The following is a 21,326-nucleotide window of genomic DNA, read 5'->3' on the forward strand; positions in this document are numbered from 1 at the left end:
GATTAAATCAAGCTCAAAGTCAAGTCAGGCCAATGCTTTATTGTCAGCACAGTATAGAACACTGCTTGGTATTTGGTCATGTGCATAGGCTCATACAGTATGGAGCCCTATAGTTCAATAAATAACTAAAACAAACAAAATACACAAATAAAACAAAACAAAACTACTGTGGGATGATCTGTGTTAAAGGCTCTTACTGTCTGGGGATATGTGCTGTTTGGTGAGTTGAGAAGTTCTGGCTGTGATGCTTTAATCTTTTTCCCTGAAGGAAGAGGGCTGGATAGGGCATTGGCAGGATGGGAGGGGTCTCTGACTATGTCCCCTCCCATTTTAAGCAGTCAAGTACCAGTGTTGGTCTGTTTTCTCTGGCACAAATAACATTTGAATATCTATCTTCATACAAGAAAGGAGTATAAATCTATAAATAATGTTTAAAGAGGAGTTAGGTGCAAAGAAGACCGTAGCAGTGGCCCAGCCCCTAGTATTGTCCAGAGTAGACCTCTGAAGTGTAAGTCATGCGGACATGTGTCTCTGATCAGACATCTGGTTTATTATCTAGAAAGTATAGCAGAGTGTGGTATAGCATATTATATATTAACACAAGAATGCAGAGTTGTGATTGGCTGTTGCTTGGCAGCGTGTGAGGTCAGTGTGTGGACATTGTGAGATGCCTGTGTGATGTCAGGTCTGACTCAGTAGCCATGGGGTCACTGCAGGCTTGGTACACATGCAGGTCTAACACCACAGCCCACTCCTGTCAATCATTACACTGACCACCCGTCAGGCCCACTCCTGTCAATCATTATACTGACTCCACTAGAGACCAGCAAAATATTACCGTCTAGAAACTTGCTGTTGTTTTACTCTGCCGTGGAGTTCATTTTGTACCCTATAAACAGTCGCTTATGTGGCCTGTCATTTTGTACACTATAGAGTCTATAGACAGTCATGCACGTGGCATTTACCTGCTGACCACTGCACTCCTGCCATGTTCTCTCAGATGGTATCTACTCCAGAGCCGCTCCACAGCAGGTCCAAATCTGACCGTCGGACTCAAGAACCAGACCCAGAACCAGACCCAGAACCAGGTCCATATGTGACACAAAGCCGGAGGCTCATGAGCTTCTATCTCCACCAGATCGCTAGACACCATGCTGACTAGAGCACAACTCATATGCACATCCACACCACTTGTGTCTCTTTTGTTAGATTTGCACACTTGCATTATTTTGTTTAACATATTAGAGTACTTCAACTCAATAAATGAAACAAACAGAGAGCAAGTGTGAGGACCTTCTTTTTCACGTTGGATCTTTGATTTTTTGGCTCCTGCATCTTAACTTGGATGTGCACACGTTCCCAAATACATTTCTTTTGAGCATGCACGGGCAAATTGTATGTCGATGTCGATGTGTGTCTGAGTGTGCGTGTGTGCATGCGTGTGTGTGTGTGTGTGTGTGCGTGTGTGTGTGTGTGTGTGTGTGTGTGTGTGCATGCGTGTGTGTGTCCTACCTTGCGCAGGGTCTTCAGGGGGTTCTGGGGGTCGAGCTGGAGCAGGTTGCCGATGAGAGGAAGAGGTGCGGGGCCCGGGGGGAAGCCTGGGGGTCGCGACCCCTTCAGCAGCCACAGCAGCAGCAGGCAGACACCTAGCCACAGCACGACCACAGCTCCCACCATGCCGAGTGTGTGTGTGTGTGTGTGTGAGGGAGAGAGCGTTCTGCACCACTGATGATTTAACTAAAGTACACAAGATCATGACCCACAGAGGGAGGGACGGAGAGAGGGAGAGAGAGAGAGAGGGAGAGAGAGAGGGAGAGAGGGAGAGAGAGAATGAGTACCACCTCAGAGATTAATTGACTCTCCAAGTACCAATATAAAGACCAGCATTAAAATACGGTAGACAAAAAACTAGTTTAAATGTAAACATTTTTCATTATATATTTGTATATAATTTGAAGTGATTATTTTATCTTCATGAAAAAAAGCATCCTGCATGGGGAGTTTGGGGACTCCCGGAGTACCACAACAGATCAGTCCGCGTGAGAACCACTGGCCTAGACTATTAAAGAACAGAAATCAGCAAGAATTTAGGCTTAGGATTTAGGCAATTAGGCTAAGGATTTATTTATTTTAATAGAGAATGAAACACAGGCTATTACTCATATCGATTTTTTTTTTTCATGAAACCATCAGCCCTGCCCCTGAGGACATAGAACGCGTCTCGTTCGCTTCCATTGGCCAGAACGTCGGTTGCTCTGTCTAGCGTTCTATGTCTATGCTTGAAGCGCCTGATATTATTATCCAAATCCATGGAACACGCCCCCTCTCAAGTAGCCTATTTTTTAAAAAAAACCATATGAATGCTACAGAGGGTTTTTTTAGGTAGGCTATTGTTGCTAGATGTCATTTTTACTTCCATTGAACACACCTGGGGACTGCCATTAGCCTATCCATACCGCTGTTTCTTATTTAATATAATTGTTAACAGCCGGACCTGATCACATGACCGATACAAGTCATATGACTCCCCGTTTCTCACTACAGCTGCTAAACCATAGAACAGCAGTGCCCACGGCCTCGGACGGTCGCAGCCAGATAGTTATTTGAGCTACAGATTGTCCGCTGTTTCCCATCGACTGGGTTGCCTCTCTAGACGGGACCAGGTCGCGATGTGTCGGTACAGCTTGTTGTGTTTGCTCGCCGCGTTCGTGTACGGCGCCAAGGCGCTCTATGCGCCGGATGAGGTGTTTGAGTTGCCTGGCATGAAGTTTAAACCCAGCTACCGACAGTGGTCCGGCTACCTGCAGGCCAGTCCAGGGAAGTTCCTCCACTACTGGTGAGTTCCAGGACAAACTGCGAGCTTACCTACTAGGCAACTACGGTGCTGGTCATTTGTCGTGCCCATGTTTTGCCTCAACCTCTGCATATAGCCTAGTGCACTTCCTTATTGACGAGGCGGTGGCGTTGCGTGCTCTGCAGCCTGTTAATGCGGAAAGGTGGTTATAATGAAATGAGAACTGCTCGAGAAAAAAACATGTTGAATGTGCCATGACTATTTAAGACGGATATGGCACTGCATAGCCTAGTTAAAACACTTGTGCAAGTTGCGACATGAGAACATGACAACACGAGAACACTTTGCTTTATGCCGAGTGCTGACCCAGACACTTACACACCTTGGTCTACGGAATTGTTAGTTTATTACTTTGTCAGCTGACTTGCAACCACAGGTCTTCCTGATCTGCTGACTTCAGGTGTGTGTGTGTGTGTGTGTGTGTGTCAGGTTCGTCACCTCCCAGGGAAACCCTCTCAAAGACCCAGTCGTCCTCTGGCTCAACGGTGGGCCTGGCTGCAGCTCGTTGGATGGATTTCTGTCTGAGAACGGCCCATTCCATGTGAGTCGACACGCACACAAACATGCATAACACACACCTATACAAACTTGTGTGTTAAAACACACAAATGTACACAAGTAGTGAGTGAGTGTGTGTGTGTGCGCAGGTGATTGATGACGGGGCCACTCTGTATGAGAACCCCTACAGCTGGAACCTGGTGGCCAACATGTTGTACCTGGAGTCCCCTGCTGGGGTGGGATACTCTTACTCGGACGACAAGAAGTATGAGACCAACGATGACCAGGTAAAACACACACACACACACACACACACACACACGCACACCTCAGCCACATCCTTTTGAGAAAGCCCCGGCTGATACACGCTTATGGGTTGTCAGCACAAAAAAGTGCAGGTTGTGTAAGTTTTTAGATGCATGAACCCAACTTTTTGGATCTGTGTTCAGTCCTGAGGTTGTAGATCTGTAAATGCTGTGAGCTGTGTAGATCTGTAAATGCTGTGTGCTGTGGGTCTATTAAGTGCTGTGTGGTCTCCGTGTTCAGTCCTGAGGTTGTAGATCTGTAAATGCTGTGAGCTGTGGGTCTCTTAAGTGCTGTGTGGTCTCCAGGTTGCAGATGATAACTACTTAGCGCTGCAGAGTTTCTTCAAGAAATTCCCTAACTTCACGGAGAGCGACTTCTTCATCTTCGGAGAGAGTTACGGGGGGATCTACGCTCCAACACTCAGCCTGCGTGTAGCTACCGAGGGGGCCATCAAGATCAACTTCAGGGTGAGTGGACACACACACACACACACACACACACACACACACCAGGGGCCTGTACTACGAAGCGGGGTTACTGGCTTAGCTGGGTAACTTCGAGAGTAAGTTGATCACGTGTGGCGTAACTTCCCGGTTAACCCGTACTACGAAAGGTGGATAGGTTTTAACCGAGGTATGCTGCCATGGCAATTTACGCTGCATCTCAAACCTGCTCCGAGCAGGTTATGATCTTGGTTAACCCGAGGTTTGCGGTTAACCACACCCCACAATGTCGACGTAGGCTACTTGGAAGATACATTATTGGAGCGCAAATTGTAAGCGCCTCTCTTCGCAAGGCGAGGGTTTTTAAAGACCGCCAGAATCTTTCTCCATATAATATTCTCTATGAAAGATAACCTATACATTCTCAGCCGAGGGAATTCGTTGCATTTGTCAGCTGATCGAGGCAAAGTGGAGGCTATAAGCATTGGCAATATAACATTTTCATAATTAAGACATATTAATGCAAGCTATAACTAGGCCTATAAACCTTCTGAATGTTTTTGAGTTTCATTTTCACCTGCTGCCAGCGGCACTGCGTGCATCTAAAATGTTCACAGGATAGGCATACACTAAATCAGTCAATGGGGCTAAACATTCAATTATCCTTTATTAATATTTATTCATATACATGGCATAAATTGTGTTGCATCTGTAGGACTCTTATGAACTCAAAATGTATTTATTTCAACACATTTCAGACATTCCGCAAGCTATTAATCCTGCGTAACACATAGGCTATTTAAGGAACATTAAATAAAACTTTACTTTCATATCCGATCTACAATAGCCTACGTTGCCAACAGCCTTGTCTTGCTTTGTTTGCTGCCGACGTAGGCTATTTGATGTATAGTAAAGTGGGTTTTAATTCCTCGCACTTTTTATAATCATTGCGCATTGCTTATCCGTAAAATAACGTGATCGCGTCATCATTAAAAGTGATGATTTGCGCTGCAACCCGCCCATTTTATGTGAACGCGCACCAACTCCGATGAGGTTAACCCCAGTTCAACAAATCAACTTCTTACTCAGCGTCGTAGTACCGATTAACACCAATGAAGATAACCAGGTTTTGTCAACCCCGGTTTAGCAAAGTAACCCTGGGTTACATTTGGGTAGGTTGAGCTCCCTTCGTAGTACAGGCCCCAGAGAGGGCCATCAAACTCCAACTTCAGGGTGAGCGAGGCCACAAGCACCTCCTTACACCTCCAAGAGTTTCATCAGGTCCTTTTCCCCAGGTGTGTTAATCAAGCACCTAGAATAGATTATGAATGCAGACTGTATGGTGCTTGATTAACACACCTGTGGAAAGGGACCTGATGCAACCCATGAATATGCTGCCCCTCCACACACACCCTTACTTATTTACTGCCCCCCCCCCACACACACACCCTTACTTATTTACTGCCCCCCCCCCCCCCCACACACACACACCCTTACCTGTTCACACTGATATGATGTTTGTAATGTACTAGTTATTTCTATGCCATTCTCATGCTATTCACCTTGTATTACTACTCTGTGTAAGAAAGATTGTTTTGAATCCTAAACAAGGTGCGTGTGTGTGTGTTCTCTCCCTCCCCTGCAGGGCTTTGCTGTGGGCAACGGCCTCAGCAGCTTTGCGCTGAATGACCAGTCCCTGATCTACTTCGGCTACTACCACGGCCTGTTCGGCGAGGAGTAAGACCCAAGTCACTGCTCTAGTGTTGAAACCCCCCCCCCCCCCCCTTACTGCTCTAGTGTTGACCCCGACCCCCCCCCCCCCCCTCACTGCTCTAGTGTTGACCCCGACCACCCCCCCCCCCCCTCACTGCTCTAGTGTTGACCCCGACCACCCCCCCCCTCACTGCTCTAGTGTTGACCCCCCCCCCTCACTGCTCTAGTGTTGAACCCCCCCCCCCTCACTGCTCTAGTGTTGACCCCGACCACCCCCCCCCTCACTGCTCTAGTGTTGACCCCGACCACCCCCCCCCCCCCCTCACTGCTCTAGTGTTGAAACCCCCCCTCCCTCACTGCTCTAGTGTTGACCCCGACCACCCCCCCCCCTCACTGCTCTAGTGTTGACCCCGACCACCCCCCCCCCCCTCACTGCTCTAGTGTTGAACCCCCCCCCTCACTGCTCTAGTGTTGACCCCGACCACCCCCCCCCCCCTCACTGCTCTAGTGTTGACCCCGACCCCCCCCCCCCCCCCCCCTCACTGCTCTAGCTCTTGTGTTTGGTGTCTTGCGCTCTGTTCCTCATTTTTGTTTGTCTGTCTTCATGCAGTCTCTGGCGTGACCTGAATGACAATTGCTGTAAAGATGGTGTGTGTAACTTCTACAACAACTCAAAAGAGGCTTGCTCCATCTCTGTAAGTGTGTGTGTTGCAGAGCTGCTTTGCATGATTTTAAAATGATTGTGTGTACCTGGCAATTCCACAGAAAATGTACTTAAGTCACATCCATAACGGCGCTGAAATGCCTTGGTATTTGTTTGATGTGAATGATTACTTTTCCCATGTACATTCTTCAGCCAAAAACAGCAAATGCTCAAATGTCATGTAATAGTTCACATCCTACCATGCCATCACATGATGTTGGTCTTATGGATGTGGAATATGGAACTGCCCTACTGTGTTCATGTGCACCTGTTCCGCCCCTCTGCACCCCCACTGGCCCTGCAGTTACAGCGCAGCAGCCTGTAGGTGGCGCTAGGGCAATAATCATTCATTCAACCTTTATTTATTCTCGGAGAGTCATTGAGGGTAGCCCTCATTTTCAATGAAGCCGAGATCATCTGCCTAGTTGTGTGCTCCTGGAGGGGTGGAGAAGCTCCTGAGTTGGCCTTCAGGGTCTGGCATTTTCTACCGCACCAGAGCGAACCATGCTCTTGGGTGTGTCTACACGACCCCTAGATTTTAGAATGAACTTATTTAATTATTTATTTATTTATCCATTGCAATAGAATATTGTACTTTTGATAAAACTCTGTCCGTCTCCAGCCGCAACAGCACCTCAACTGTGTGTGTGTGTCTCTCAGGTGGGCCAGGCGTTTCGTGTGGTGTATGAGTCTGGGCTGAACGAGTATGCGCTCTACCTGGACTGTGCAGGCGGAACCAGATCCCGGACGGCCTATCAGAGGACCATGACACACCTGTTCAAGAGCCACAGGCCGCACTGGCAGGCCAATAACGTAAGCACACACACGCCTACCTGTTCAAGAGCTACAGGCTGCATTGGCAGGCCAATAATGTAAGCACACACACACACCTGTTCAAGAGCTACAGGCAGCACTGGCAGGCCAATAACGTAAGCACACACACACACCCCTGTTCAAGAGCTACAGGCTCGTAAGAGCAACACTCACACACACACACACACACACACACACACACACACACCTTGGAGCTGCTCCTGAGGGGGACACTACATGATTGTGTGTGTGTGCAGTTGCTGAGCAGTACTCCGACTCTGGGTGAGGTGCCCCCCTGCATCAACAGCACGGCTCAGATGAACTGGCTCAACAGGGCTGACGTGAGGAAGGCCCTGCACATCCCAGACACACTGCCACCATGGGACATCTGCAGGTACACACACACACACACACACACACACACACAGCTGGCCCAACAGGGCCGACGTGAGAAAGGCCCTGCACATCCCAGACACACTGCCACCATGGGACATCTGCAGGTACACACACACACACACACACACACACACACACACACACACAGCTGGCCCAACAGGGCCGACGTGAGGAAGGCCCTGCACATCCCAGACACACTGCCACCATGGGACATCTGCAGGTACACACACACACACACACACACACACACACAGCTGGCCCATGGTCAGGTAGTCACATTGATCATTGCTTTTAGGCTGCATCATCATTGTATATGTGTGTGTGTGTGTGTGTCCAGTGACGTGGTGGGTCAGCAGTACAAGACGGTCTACAGCACGATGAAGGGTGTGTACGAGAAGCTGCTGTCGCTGGGCGTGCGAGCGCTGGTGTACAACGGAGACACGGACATGGCCTGCAACTTCCTGGGGGATCAGTGGTTCGTGGAGCAGCTGGGGCTCAAGGTGGGCGCACTACGCCGTGTGTTCCTGCACTAACGCCTCTCCTGCTGGAGCTCCTGTGTGTGTGTAGAGCGTTATGTAGACTGAGCGTGTTCCGTGTGTGTGTGGAGCGTTGTGTAGACTGAGCGTGTTCATAATGTGTGTGTGTGTGTGTGTGTAGAGCGTTATGTAGACTGAGCGTGTTCATAATGTGTGTGTGTGTGTGTAGAGCGTTGTGTAGACTGAGCGTGTTCATAATGTGTGTGTGTGTGTACAGTAGAGCGTTGTGTAGACTGAGCGTGTTCATAATGTGTGTGTGTGTAGAGCGTTGTGTAGACTGAGTGTGTTCATAATGTGTGTGTGTGTGTGTAGAGCGTTGTGTAGACTGAGCGTGTTCATAATGTGTGTGTGTGTGTACAGTAGAGCGTTGTGTAGACTGAGCGTGTTCATAATGTGTGTGTGTGTGTGTGTGTGTAGAGCGTTGTGTAGACTGAGTGTGTTCATTGTGTGTGTGTGTGTGTGTGTGTGTGTGTGTGTGTCTGTAGACTGATGCATATGTTCCTAATCTCCATGTCTAGACTACTGTTCAGTACCAGCACTGGTTGTGTGATGAACAGATCGCAGGCTTCTACCAGCAGTTCGGCAACATCACGTTCCTCACTGTCAAGGTGCGTTCTCTTAAGCACACACTCAAACACAACTCACATTTGCAGCCACAGTCAACAAATTTGGAGAGTTTATATTTGAGCTCAACAGCCAATCAGATGACTCCCTGCCTCCATGCCCCTGGAACAGTGTGTTGATTGGCTGGGTCAGATTATGCGGCGATCCAATCGGCTTTGTCCCCAGGTTGACTAACAGACTATGGACTCGTTGCATGAAAGGCTCTCGGTGAGCTTGTGTTTCCTGCAGAGCCAGGCGTGTCTGAACCTGCTGCTACTCTGAATGTGACCGGTGTCTAGACCGACCCGGTTGGGTGTTGCACCTCGTGAATCAGCATGTCCTGATCAAGGACGTGTAGACGCTAGACGCTAATTGCATTCAGAGTAGCGGCAGGTTCAGACACGCCTGGCTCTCCAGGAAACAACCAAGCTCACCAAGTTGGTTGTTTGGCTCTTGGTGAGCTTGGTGCGCCTCGTCCATTGGAGAGGAGCAATGAGGAGGTAGAATCGGGCCCTTCCTGTTGTGTTCCGCTGTCGTCATGACTCCTGTTCTGTTTCAGGGTGCTGGTCACATGGTTCCTCAGTGGGCTCCAAGCCCTGCCCTCTCCATGCTGAAGAGCTTCCTGAAAAATGGCCCTTACTGAGTGTGCCCCCAACAACCACTTCCTGCTCATGCCACTCCTGTCCACTGATTGGTCATTTTTCTCAGGAAGAGGAGGGGCTTGAGACCTTGTGAATGAGATGATTGTATAAGCACTGGATGCTGTAAAGGGACTGGTTTGCTTTTCTGAATGTGACTATGTGCCCTGCTTTTGATAAAATAAAGTTCTTTCTAAAAGATTTGGGTTGTCTTGACAGCTGACTGACTCATCAATGGACACAATTGGTCTGTTCAGTAATGATCTACAGGTGCATCTGAACATTTGAATGTGATTGGAAAGTACATTTTCACATTCATTTCAAAAAGTGAAACTCATGTAATCTATATTAATCGCATGTCAAATGAGATGTCAAGCCTTTTTATTTTATCATTGGTTTACAGCCCAGAACTTTCATCCAGGGCTAGACACAAGAGGACAGACCACACTGTTGGGCAATGAGGATTTTTATTCTTCCAACCCCCCCCCCCCCCCCCCCCCCCCCAAGTGTCATTACATTTGTCCCATAGAAACTGTAAAGCCGTTCAGACCAATACAGGCCAAATACTGGTTCCCATCCATTCAGACCAATACAAGGCGGATACTGGTTCTCCTCCACATTCAGTAATACACTAGAGTTCTAGAGTTCAATAATACAATAGCGTTCTGGAGTTCTGGGGATCAGCACTGTGACGGACAGGTCGGGGTGCAGTGTCAAGGATTCCGAGTCTCCTCCCACAAAAAGGAGGGAAAAAACACAACAGGTGTGTCATGTTACACCACCTCTTCAAGTTACATAAGGCAAAGTGCACACTCACATTCATCAAAACAAAAACAATGAAGAAAATAAACGTTCAGCACGGCAGCCGTGCTGGCTTAGGTCGAGATTTGAGACAGTGGTTCTGGAGAGTTCCACCAATTGCTTTAATACCCAACAGTCAAATCATTAGCAAGAATGATGTCATTCAACCCCTTTGGAAGCAGAACTCTCCTCTCCCTCAGGCTGGCTTCACACTGGGCCCGTTTAACTGGACCGAGCCCGAGCGCCATTACTCCCCCCTAGTCCAGACCCAGCTGCTCTCTGTTCACATTGCATTTGTGTTTGCGGACCTGGGTCCATTTGTCATAAACACTAGCTTCTTTTTACCAATATCTCTTAGCAACATTGCAAAAATGGCATTTTGTCTCCTGGTTTTGGAACAGATCAAACTGCAGCAGAGTTCAAAGAAACCTTAGGCTACCCCAGACCCTCATTTTCTAGCGGACCCTGGTCCACACCGGGTTCGGTAGACTGCATAATTTCACATTAGCAAAAATTACAGAACCATCAGTCCAAACGAACTTGGGTCGGGACCAAACGGCCTAGTGTGAATGTGGTTACATGTGTACAACAGTCAGCGTACAGCACCAGCAGGAGTATTCTCAGAATTTGGAATACTCCTGTTTACAACAAATCAGATTCCCAGATGATCCCTTCAACAGGGGAGTTTTGAACATTCTAAGAAAAGATTCTGTTCCACAACTGTGTAAAGTTCCACAGAACATTATAAACTCCAACTTTAATCAGAGTATTTGGCTAAATGACATTTAATCAGATTAAAATCAAATACTCCAGGTTATCTTATCTGTTTTTATAAAATTGGAGTTCAGTTGGAGAAGTTAGTTTGCAAAGTACATCATATTCACTGAGTAAAATCTGATTGTTTGTTTACATGTAACCACACAGACTGACTAGTATTGGAACGCTAAACTAACAAATTACTATTCATATCATAATTACATAATAATCGGTTATCATGGTAACCAAACATTGCCCCTGAAGACAGAATCCCTTTGATCAAAATGAATAACGGTCCCTTCCCCAAGGAAACCAAAGCTTTCAACCCACGCCAGACAAACATGATTCAGTCAAGTCTACTTCTCGGTAAAAACACACACTTTGGCTGTACATTCCACACCCCACTTCTCCTGTTGGCCCTGGAGGAGAAAAACCCTACAAATAATGCATCTGTACAAAAACTGAAACACACACACACACACACATGAGTAGGTGCAGAGGTCACAGGTGAAAGAGCAGTGTGTGTGATGACACAGCATGTGGTAGGGCTCAGGGTCACACACACACACACACACACACACACAGGATAGTGTTGGGTCACTGTCACTCCTGAGGTCAAAAGGCCACTCCTCCTCCATTGTAATGTTTGGACATTCAGACAAGGATTAAAAATACTTAAAACGAGTCTTCACTTTAGTAAACATTAAAATCAGATGAACTGTGTTCAGAATTAAAAACCTAACTGATGCCACAATTCCCTGCTGTCAGTCTCCTTCTCTAGTGTGTGTGTGTTTGTTTCACGAGACATTTGACAAAGGGTGGCATGCTGCATGCAGAATGTGTGTGTGTTTGTGTGTGTGTGTGTGTGTGTGTGTGTGTGTGTGTGTGTGTGTGTGTGTGTGTGTGTGTTTTTGTGTGTGTGTGTGTAGTTTGCTGAGGCTCCTCTTCTCTCTGTGAACAGTCCTACTCTGGTTCCTGCTTCCTCAGCCAATCAGCAGCCAGCAGCATGTTGAGGTCAGTGCTTTCGGCCTATGAGCCGTCAGAATGGTTGATGATGTCCTGGTAGATGGAATTAGTAGTGGTTTGTCCAAAGATGAAGGCCCCGAGGGTAACCATGACGATGCCGTAAACCACCAGGGCATTCCAACTTCAAAGATAGAGCAGACAAAAAAAGAGGTGATCAACAATCAATCACCGCATTTCCATAATGATAATCATTTTTGTGTGTGTGTATCGTCTAACAAGATGAGGCTGTAAGGGAAGTGTCGTGGAAAAGTAGCCAAACTAGTAAAACTTGATCCAAGAGGACACGCTGAGACTCCAGTTTAATTCACAAATACTGACACATCTGACCAAGTAGCACCAAGCAGTAGAGGGAATCAAGTTATCTGCAGACCACCTGTTCCCCTTGACAGGTGAGTGACATGCTGACGAGCCAATCGGCATTCGATCCAAGAAGTCAATTAATCATATTGGTGGAATTTCCTTCCACAGTTTACATTAAAAAATAATGTGTGACTTTTGTCGATTAATCGACCCCAAACTTGGGGTTCTTGACAACTTCCCAAGCACCCAGGGCTGTTAGTCCCTTCATCTGATGAAATGTGTGTTAAGTGCTCTCTCCACTAGTCCTTGCAGTCCTTGGTACTGGGATGCTTCCTTAAGTGCTTATTATTTACTGTCCTTGGTACTGGGACGGATCCTTAAGTGCTTATTATTTACTGTCCTTGGTACTGGGACGGATCCTTAAGTGCTTCCTTATTTACCATCCTTGGTACTGGGACACTTCCTTAAGTGTTTCTTTATCTACGGTCATGTGTCTGCTTGTTGTCTACTAGCTGTTGGGTATCAGGTCTCAGTGTTTGGTGTGTGTGCGAGGAGAGAGATGTCGCAATGGGCAAGTTCTCGCCTGCAGCTGAGTGCATGACCTTAGGGCAGCAGGACAACATGTTTCTCTACTGCAGGGTGCTACACAGGCCTTTTCAATGGACATTTACCACAACAGCTTGTGAGAACATACTGAATGTGTGAATGTGTGTGTGAGTCTGTGTGTGTGTGTGTGTGGGTCTATGTGTGAGTGTGGCTTGGATAGTTGGAGGGTAATATTTACCTGGCTGATCTAGCATCAGTTTCAGACAGCTTTGCCTGAATCAAACACAGACCTGAGAGAGAGAGAGAGAGAGAGAGAGAGAGAGAGAGAGAGAGAGAGAGAGAGAGAGAGAGAGAGAGAGAGAGAGAGAGAGAGAGAGAGAGAGAGAGAGAGAGAGAGAGAGAGAGAGAGAGGGGGAGATTGTTTTAAACGTCTATTAGGATAGAGCTACACAGTGAGAGCAGTGCATCACTAGTAATGGCCCTCTCATGATGATGATGATGATGATGATGATGGTGAAGGTCACGTACCTGGGAAGACGAAAATGAAGCAGGCGGCGAGCCCGCCGATGAGGGAGATGACGCGGCCGATGTCGGGGATGAAGAGGGCGAGGACGAGCGTGAGGAAGAACCAGACGAACGTCTGCAGCAGACGCCGCCGCCGCTCACGCGCTACATCCACCTCCACCTCCTCGCCACGGAAACGCAGCCACAGCCCCTCCAGCACCGCCCTGAACACACACACACACACACATAAATGATATACAATTATACAAAACACAAACACACACACACACACACACACACACACACACAAACACACAAACACACACACGTTACATTATGTATACCGTGTAAGGACAAAAGAGGGTTTGTCTGGATGATTGCAGCGTACTTGACATTCCATATGACTGTGAACTTTGACCCTATGACCTTGAAGATACCTCATAGGTCCACCTGGCCTTCATGGTGCCTAGGGGCACCAGGTTTGATGAAGATCCTCCAAAATATCAACTAGACTGAAAACTCACTTTATATTCAATTCAACTCATTTTGAAGAGGGGCCCTATTTAAGTAGCCTGGAAAACCAGCGCCAACTGCTGGACGGCAAAATGTTTTGCCTGCATTTGGGTCTGGCCTCGGACCATTGAACATTTTGAAAACACTGCCCTGAATCTGGCAGATGGCAACTAAACCAATCACAACGCAGAGATGTGTTTTGAATCAACGCGGGCGGGGCAGAGGGCTCTGGGGCGGGGTTTTGAGGGAGCGTTAGCCTATAGGCACAGACACGGTTTGAAAGACAACGGGTTGTGGTCATCAACAATGTTCCGTTGTATCCATTGATCGAGGCCAGACTAAATTAGACATCCAATCCATTTAGGCTGGTTTATCAGGCTACTATTTAAGAGCTGTTCTGTACACTCACAAAGCTACCAGATCCAAATTGCTATCATGCAGATGTGCACTCCAGGTATATGTTAAAGCTAGCTTTAGGGAAAAACTTTCTCTCCAAATTGTACAGAAACCCTCATTTTAGGACCCTACAGAGTGTAGGACACACACACACACACACACACACACACACTTACCTGCCACAAAAGTGCAGAATAGGGTAGGAAGTGACCACACAGACAACGATGAATGCTCGGGCAATTGCCACGGCGACATCATTAGAAGGATATGACATCAGCACGTCCTGATTGACGTTGGAGCCGAAGGACAGGAAGCCACACACACCTGCAAATTAAGCCCCGCCCACAAGCTTAAACCATCAAACTTGAATACAACATGCAGTACATCATCAAACCCTCACACAGCACAACACAACACAACACAACATGCAGTACACCAACACATCCATAAGCACTCATGTACACACACACACACACACACACACACACACACTTCTCTCATATGAATGTCATCCCCCACACATGTATACATGCACACGTACACAAATACACAAACTTGTTTACTTTTGCTTTTTTTGCGCACACACACACACACACACACACACACACACACACACACACACACACACACACACACACACACACACACACACACACACACACACACACACACACACACACACACACACACACACACACACACACACACACACACACACCTGTGCCGGTATAGACAAAGAGGCAGATGATCATGCCAGCTGTGACCACGCCCCCCCAGGGCTTTATGTCCCGCCTCCTCATGCTGTTAAACACAGGAACACTACTGATGTGACACTGAGAGAGAGAGAGAGAGGGAGAGAGAGAGAGAGAGAGGGAGAGAGAGGGAAGGGCGACATGGGAGATAGAGCAGGGATGGCAGAATGAGTGAAATAGGAGAAGAGAGGGAAAGAGGGGGGGAGAGGGAAAGAGAGAGGAAAAGAGGGAAAAAGAGGGGGGAGGGAGACATAGAAGGGAGGAGAGAAAAAGAGGGAGAGGGAAAGAGAAAGAGAGGGTAACGGAGTAAGGAGGTAAACGGTAAAGTGTGTTATTCAATAACCAGAGACGTTCAGCCAGTCACATGCAGGACTTAACGGCCAAACGGCCAAACACGCGTAAACACACACACACACACACACCTAATGTAATTTCAGGTCAGACGTATCTCAGGTGCTGTTCTTTCCACACATGGCAACATGCCAAACACACACACACACACACACACACACACACACACACACACACTTACCTGGAAGCCAAAACAGATTGTGGGCATGGCATTAAACACAGCAGTCCAGGATGACGGTCTGAAAAAGAAAACAGATTGAGGGCCTATTAGAACTTCAATTCCCATAAATGTTGTGCAGGGGGCGCTATTGGAGGGAACTATGGGAATGAAATGTAGTTCTTACCGGGTAGGGATGTACCCCGGGGTCACCTCAGGATCAGGCCAGATGTACTTAACGATGACCACGATGGTGACGTACCAGGTGCCAATCACACTCAGCGCGCTGCCATGGAAACAACAGAGCGCTCCAGTCAGCCAGTGACATCACAACAACAACAACATCCGGCCAATCACAGAGCCCAGAAGCCAACACAATAGAACACCACGCAGCAGGAAGGGACGAGTGTTCCAGAGGTCCTCTCCAAACGTCAGGTCAGCTCAGGCACTATAGTCAAGCCTATACATGTGTGTGTGTGTGTGTGTGTAAATGTGTATGTGTGTGTGTGTGTGTGTGTGTGTGTGTGTGTGTGTGTGTATACGTGTGTGTGTGTGTGTCGTACCTGGCATACTTCTGGAAACCGATCTCTTTGGGGATGGACAGCGGCAGGATGACCAGTACTGACGTCACGGCGATGGTGAACTTCCTGTCAGTGTACCAGTGAGCATTGACCACCGCTTCAGACTCCTTAGCCATCGCACCGATCACTGCAGTGCACACACACACACACACACACACACACACACACTTTAGTTGAGTTCCTGAATGAGAGAGGAACTGTTTTAGACCTGTTCCACTTTGACTGGCTCTACTGTCTGCATTCATGTTAAGGCCTAAATACACCAACCCGACCGGCCGACCGTCGGCAGAATTGCTTGTGTGTGATGCCAATGAAAGACTCTCTTGGGCACGGAATAAATAACTTTTCGCCCATTTAACCTAGCTAGCTAGCTTGCTAGCTAATATTAGCACAGTAAACAAAAAGTGAATGGGAAATAACCTGAAATAACACACGTTCAGAAACCTAGTTCTAGCAAAAATATGTTAGGAAGGTTTATCAAAATGGGTTGGAAACTTGCATCGCTGAATGTAGGGCAATGGTTAGTTTAAACAAAGTCCTCTGCTACCTAGATGTTTCGAAGGGTTAGGACTCAACCAATCAGATTGGTAATTGAGGCCGACGGCCACTGGCTCTACATGTCAAGTCGGCCAAAACTGGCCAAAATTAGCCCCGACACGGACGACGACTGGCGACGGCACGGGACACACCAAATAGACTCGAGTCCTCGACTGCCCCCGACTGCCCAACGGCCGATTATCGGGTTGGTGTGCTTAGGCCTTTAGAGGGAAGCTGTACCGCACAGCTTCATTCCCTACTACAGTGTGTGTGTGTGTGTGTGTGTGTGTGTGTGTGCGTGCGTGCGTGCGTGCGTGCGTGCGTGCGTGCGTGCGTGCGTGCGTGCGTGCGTGCGTGCGTGCGTTACTCACGCTTGTCCAGCTGGTCCCCGATGATGATGAGGAAGGCGATGCAGGTGCCGAAGGTGTAGATGGCGATGGCTACCTCACACACCACGCCCATGAAGCGCCCACACACAGCTCGCACCACCTCCTGATACGTGCCCTCGTTACTGACCTGCACACACACACACACACTCATTAATCACACTGCTGCACAAAAGTGAGTGTGTGTGTGTGTGTGTGTGTGTGTGTGTACAAACTCACCTGTGAACAATATGCCAGGATGACAAGTCCAGTGATAATGAACACCAGCATGATCTGTAAACAGGAAGTGAGGTCATCATTACTTCTTTTCATACATTACATTTCTGCTGAGTGTGTGTCTGCCTACTCTACTCTACTCCTGCTGCCGACCCACATGCCTCCTGCTCACTGGTAACCACGTAAGAGGAAGTAGTGTGGCTGTCACGAGAGCAAAACTGCTTGTGTGAGCAGATCCCTCACACCCACACACACACACGTACACACATTTCCAGGTTGAAGGTCAGGGTCTGCCTGGCCCTCCACACAACGCCAAACTCAGGGCCAGACCAGGGCTGTATCAGGGCCAGACCAGGGCTGTATCAGGGCTGTATCAGGGCCAGACCAGGGCTGTATCAGGGCCAGACCAGGGCTGTATCAGGGCTGTATCAGGGCCAGACCAGGGCTGTATCATGGCTGTATCAGGGCCAGACCAGGGCTGTATCAGGGCCAGACCAGGGCTGTATCAGGGCTGTATCAGGGCCAGACCAGGGCTGTATCAGGGCTGTATCAGGGCCAGACCAGGGCTGCATCTGTATATACAGTGAGGAGAAAATTTATTTGATACCATGCTAAAGTTGCCTAAAAAGAGGAATATAAAATCATCAATTGACAATTGATCTTAATGTCTTAATTAAAAAAAATAGTAAAAATAAAACCGCTAAGCACCCCAATTTTCTTTGTGATTGAAGAATGTTTCGTAAAGAAATAAATGTTCTTCCTGAATGCTAGGGGGAAGGAAGTATTTGACCCCCAATGTAACCCTATGGGAATTTAACACATAGGGTTAACATAGGGGCAGGCAGATTTTTATTTTTTAAGGCCAGCTATTTCATGGATTCAGGATATTATGCATCCTGATAAAGTTCCCTTGGCCGTTGGAATTAAAATAGCCCCACATCATTACATACCTTTCACCATAGCTAAAGATTGGCATGGTGCTTTTTCCAGTAGGCCTATTAGCCTGTTTGATGCTCATTGAGCTCAATGCAAATCAACAGGCTAATAGGCCAACTGGAAAAAGCACCATGCCAATCTCTAGCTATGGTCAAGGATATGTGATGATGTGGGGCTATTTTAATTCCAAAGGCCAAGGGAAATTTATGGGGATGCATAATATCCTAGATCCATGAAATAGCTGGCCTTTAAAAATAAAAATCTGCCTGCCCCTATGTTAACCCTATGTGTTAAATTCCCATAGGGTTACATAGGGGGTCAAATAATTCCTTCCCCTAGCATTTAAGGAAAACATTTATCTATTTACGATACATTCTTCAATCACAAAGAAAATTGGTGTCCTTGGCGGTTTGATTTTTACTATTTTTTTTTTAATTAAGGCATTAAGATCAATTGTCAAATGATGATTTTATATTCCTGTTTTAGCATGGTATCAAATACATGTGCTCCTCACTGTAGGTGTTTGTTCGACTAGTCACAACATATTTTCTCTTCTTTCTTTGTCTGTGTCTGTGTGTGTGTGTGTGTGTGTGTGTGTGTGTGTGAAATTATGTATGTATTATGAGATATAGAGTACAAGCACCTGATAGAAAAAGAGAGAGTGGATGTGTGTGTGGGTGTATGTCAGTGTTTGTGTGTGTGTGTGTGTGTGTGTGTGTGTGTGTGTGTGTGTGTGTGTGTGTGTGTGTGTGCCTGTGAGTTTGTTTGTATGTATGCGAATGTATGTGTGTGTGTGTGTGTGTGTGTGTGTGTGTGTGTGTGTGTGTGTGTGTGTGTGTGTGTGTGTGTGTGAGTGTATGTGTGTGTGCATGTGTATGTATGTGTGTGAGAGTGTGTGCAAGTGAGGGAGTGTGTGTGAGTGTATGTATGTGACAGTGTGTGTAAGTGTATGTATGTATGTGAGAGTGTGTGTATGTGTGAGAGTGTGTGTATGTATGTGTGTGTGTGTGTGTGTGTGTGTGTGTGTGTGTGTGTGTGTGTGTGTGTTCTTACCATCTGCGTGATCAGTCCGGCGCTGATTCCTCCCGCCATGTTGAAGGCGGCGGGGAAGTTGAGTAGCCCCGCCCCCAGCGCGGCGTTGACCACGATGAAGACGGCGGCCACGGAGGAAGTCCCGCCCCTGCAGGCCTCTGATTGGACGGGCAGCGCTGCCTCGCGGTCCACGCTGGGGCTCTGGAGCAGCCGCGCCCGCTCGCCTGCGTCTTCACTCAGCCGCCAATCACCGCCCTCGCTGTTCACCGCCATGTCCGCTCGCGACATGATGGACAACACACACACACACACACACACACACACACACAGAGATACACTAGAGGTGTTGAGGGGGGGCTTTGGCCAAAATGGGAGGGGGGGGGGCAGGTGCTCAGGTCTGTCTGCGATGGGTCAAGGTCTAAATTAACGCTCAGGAGATTTTACCATGGAGACAAAACATCTCTATAGGGATGGGGTCTGGATCACACACACACACAAATACAAACACCTGACGCACACAGAGGGTGACTTCTTTAAAGCTACCTGGCAACACAAACAAACACAAACACACACACACACACACACACACAATGCCCTGTAGAAAAGCAGAGAAGGGGAGACATCATTATAGTGGACACAGGGGGACAAGGTGCTCTCGCCTTATCACACAAAGCATTCATGCCGGGAGTGCTGGACTCTGCAATTAAATGTATCATTTAGCCGACTGGGCTCACTGTGCAAACTGCCATGTCGACATTCTTATCAGGTTCAGTTCCCCTGACAAGCAGGAACTCATGTCACACGACCACTCGAAGTAGCATAATTACCGTTGATGCGTGACTATCACGCACCTATCTTACCGTGCGCGGAATGCAATACACGAGCAAGATGCGCACGGCACGAGCAAGATGCGCACGAGGGCTGGATCAGAAATGCCGAACATAACTGACATACGCGCGCTAGCCCCGTAACTACAACTCAGCAGTCTGTAAATCAATCATCCCGACCATCAGGAGATGAACTGCGGCTTGACCCCAAATAACTCACCCCCAAGTTCTGTGCGCTGACGCTCTGCTGGAAATCTGGGCTCTGGAAGGATGAGCGCGCTAGCGAAATGATCGAGGGAGGTCACCACCACTTATAGGCTACCAGAATATACATTATCATGCAATGAGGCCGTTGTACAGTCGCACTGTTTTTATAAGACTGGATCAAGAATCACGACTTGAGGTTGTCGGGTCCAACTCAGCCACAGACACCCCTTTAGGGAACTCTTGCATCACTGCGGTCCTGTCACAACCGCACAATGCACCAATGAACAACTCTTTCATGACAGCCAGCACATTTACAGAGCTATCTCAGTTCATACATACCAGTCAAACGGGTAAAGAAACGCCAACAAGAGAAGAAGTCCTGGCTGCTCTATCTCACAAAGACCAGGCTGTCATCCACTGACTAGCGCCTCTGCGAGCTAGACGGGTTTGTTATTGTTAGCGAAGCCGCCAGGTCGGTCCTGTTCCTTTCTTCAACACTCCGCCAGTCTCATACTCCCACGGGACCCGAAGCCTCGCAACTCCTCCGCAGCGACGTCCCAAGTCACTGGGGTCTCCAACGTGTGAAAGGGGATGTTGATAGAGTGTTTCGGGACACAGGCGTTAAAAGTCTCCCCAGTGCGCGAGATCTGAGAAGTGCTGTAGTAGCGCTAGTGCTGATGAAGCACCAGAACACGTGACGAGCGGTCATGTGATTCAGAGTCGGTGACATCATGATTTAAATGTAATGGACCGAGAGTAGATAGGTGTCAACTTTCACAAGCTCTTTCTGATTGATCTGAGTGGACTACATTTTCCCTCCCACATGTTAATGCGTTTATTCGGGAGTGAAACGCCAGCACAAAAGGAAAAACGATGAACCAAAGATCCTCTCTCACCCGTCTGTGGATAAACTAGGCTACCGTAATCGCCTAGGGCTAGGCCATGCCCCCCCCCCCCCACACACACACACACACACATAGGCCTACACACAAAGGGGGA

The 21,326-nt window shown here is 47.9% G+C and overlaps 3 protein-coding genes across 4 annotated transcripts in view; 1 reads left to right on the plus strand and 2 right to left on the minus strand.

The window, feature by feature from the left end:
- Positions 1 to 1,737, minus strand: part of LOC134069291 (cytochrome P450 2D26-like) — a 6,506-nt gene extending 4,769 nt beyond the window's left edge. For both annotated transcript variants that reach the window (XM_062525237.1, XM_062525236.1), the window contains exon 1: positions 1,513 to 1,737. In XM_062525237.1, the coding sequence (XP_062381221.1) occupies positions 1,513 to 1,677 (165 nt within the window). In that variant the 5' untranslated portion in view covers positions 1,678 to 1,737. The remainder of the gene's footprint in view (positions 1 to 1,512) is intronic.
- Positions 1,738 to 2,525: 788 nt separating this feature from the next.
- si:ch211-122f10.4 (cathepsin A-like) lies at positions 2,526 to 9,705 on the plus strand. Its single transcript, XM_062525238.1, has 11 exons — positions 2,526 to 2,836; positions 3,284 to 3,395; positions 3,502 to 3,639; positions 3,964 to 4,125; positions 5,747 to 5,838; positions 6,425 to 6,509; positions 7,178 to 7,330; positions 7,588 to 7,724; positions 8,064 to 8,226; positions 8,781 to 8,870; positions 9,425 to 9,705. The coding sequence occupies exons 1-11, from the start codon at positions 2,670 to 2,672 to the stop codon at positions 9,506 to 9,508; spliced, it is 1,383 nt and encodes a 460-aa protein (XP_062381222.1). The 5' UTR covers positions 2,526 to 2,669; the 3' UTR covers positions 9,509 to 9,705.
- Positions 9,706 to 10,006: 301 nt separating this feature from the next.
- Positions 10,007 to 21,006, minus strand: slc38a7 (solute carrier family 38 member 7). Its single transcript, XM_062525247.1, has 12 exons — positions 20,667 to 21,006; positions 19,315 to 19,888; positions 17,329 to 17,382; positions 17,095 to 17,239; positions 16,169 to 16,313; positions 15,793 to 15,891; positions 15,630 to 15,687; positions 15,064 to 15,178; positions 14,522 to 14,669; positions 13,461 to 13,660; positions 13,171 to 13,222; positions 10,007 to 12,207 (listed from the first exon to the last, which is right to left on the minus strand). Exons 2-12 carry the CDS (start codon positions 19,579 to 19,581, stop codon positions 12,090 to 12,092), a joined length of 1,401 nt encoding a protein of 466 aa, XP_062381231.1. The 5' UTR covers positions 19,582 to 19,888; positions 20,667 to 21,006; the 3' UTR covers positions 10,007 to 12,089.
- Between the last annotated feature and the right edge of the window lie 320 nt (positions 21,007 to 21,326).

Source organism: Sardina pilchardus, chromosome 21, assembly GCF_963854185.1.
Source record: "Sardina pilchardus chromosome 21, fSarPil1.1, whole genome shotgun sequence".
NCBI lineage: Eukaryota > Metazoa > Chordata > Actinopteri > Clupeiformes > Clupeidae > Sardina > Sardina pilchardus.

Bases quoted from the DNA above. Each gene is read 5' to 3' on its own strand.
- slc38a7 (XM_062525247.1), bottom strand. From the start codon at position 19,581: ATGTCGCGAGCGGACATGGCGGTGAACAGCGAGGGCGGTGATTGGCGG. The intron at 15,179-15,629 runs GTAAGTGTGTGT...TCTCTCTCTCAG, and splicing joins CAATCTGTTTTGGCTTCCAG to TGTCACATCAGTAGTGTTCC. The intron at 13,223-13,460 runs GTACGTGACCTT...TCTCTCTCTCAG, and splicing joins CTTCATTTTCGTCTTCCCAG to GTCTGTGTTTGATTCAGGCA.
- si:ch211-122f10.4 (XM_062525238.1), top strand. From the start codon at position 2,670: ATGTGTCGGTACAGCTTGTTGTGTTTGCTCGCCGCGTTCGTGTACGGC. The intron at 3,396-3,501 runs GTGAGTCGACAC...GTGTGTGCGCAG, and splicing joins CTGAGAACGGCCCATTCCAT to GTGATTGATGACGGGGCCAC. The intron at 6,510-7,177 runs GTAAGTGTGTGT...TGTGTCTCTCAG, and splicing joins AAGAGGCTTGCTCCATCTCT to GTGGGCCAGGCGTTTCGTGT.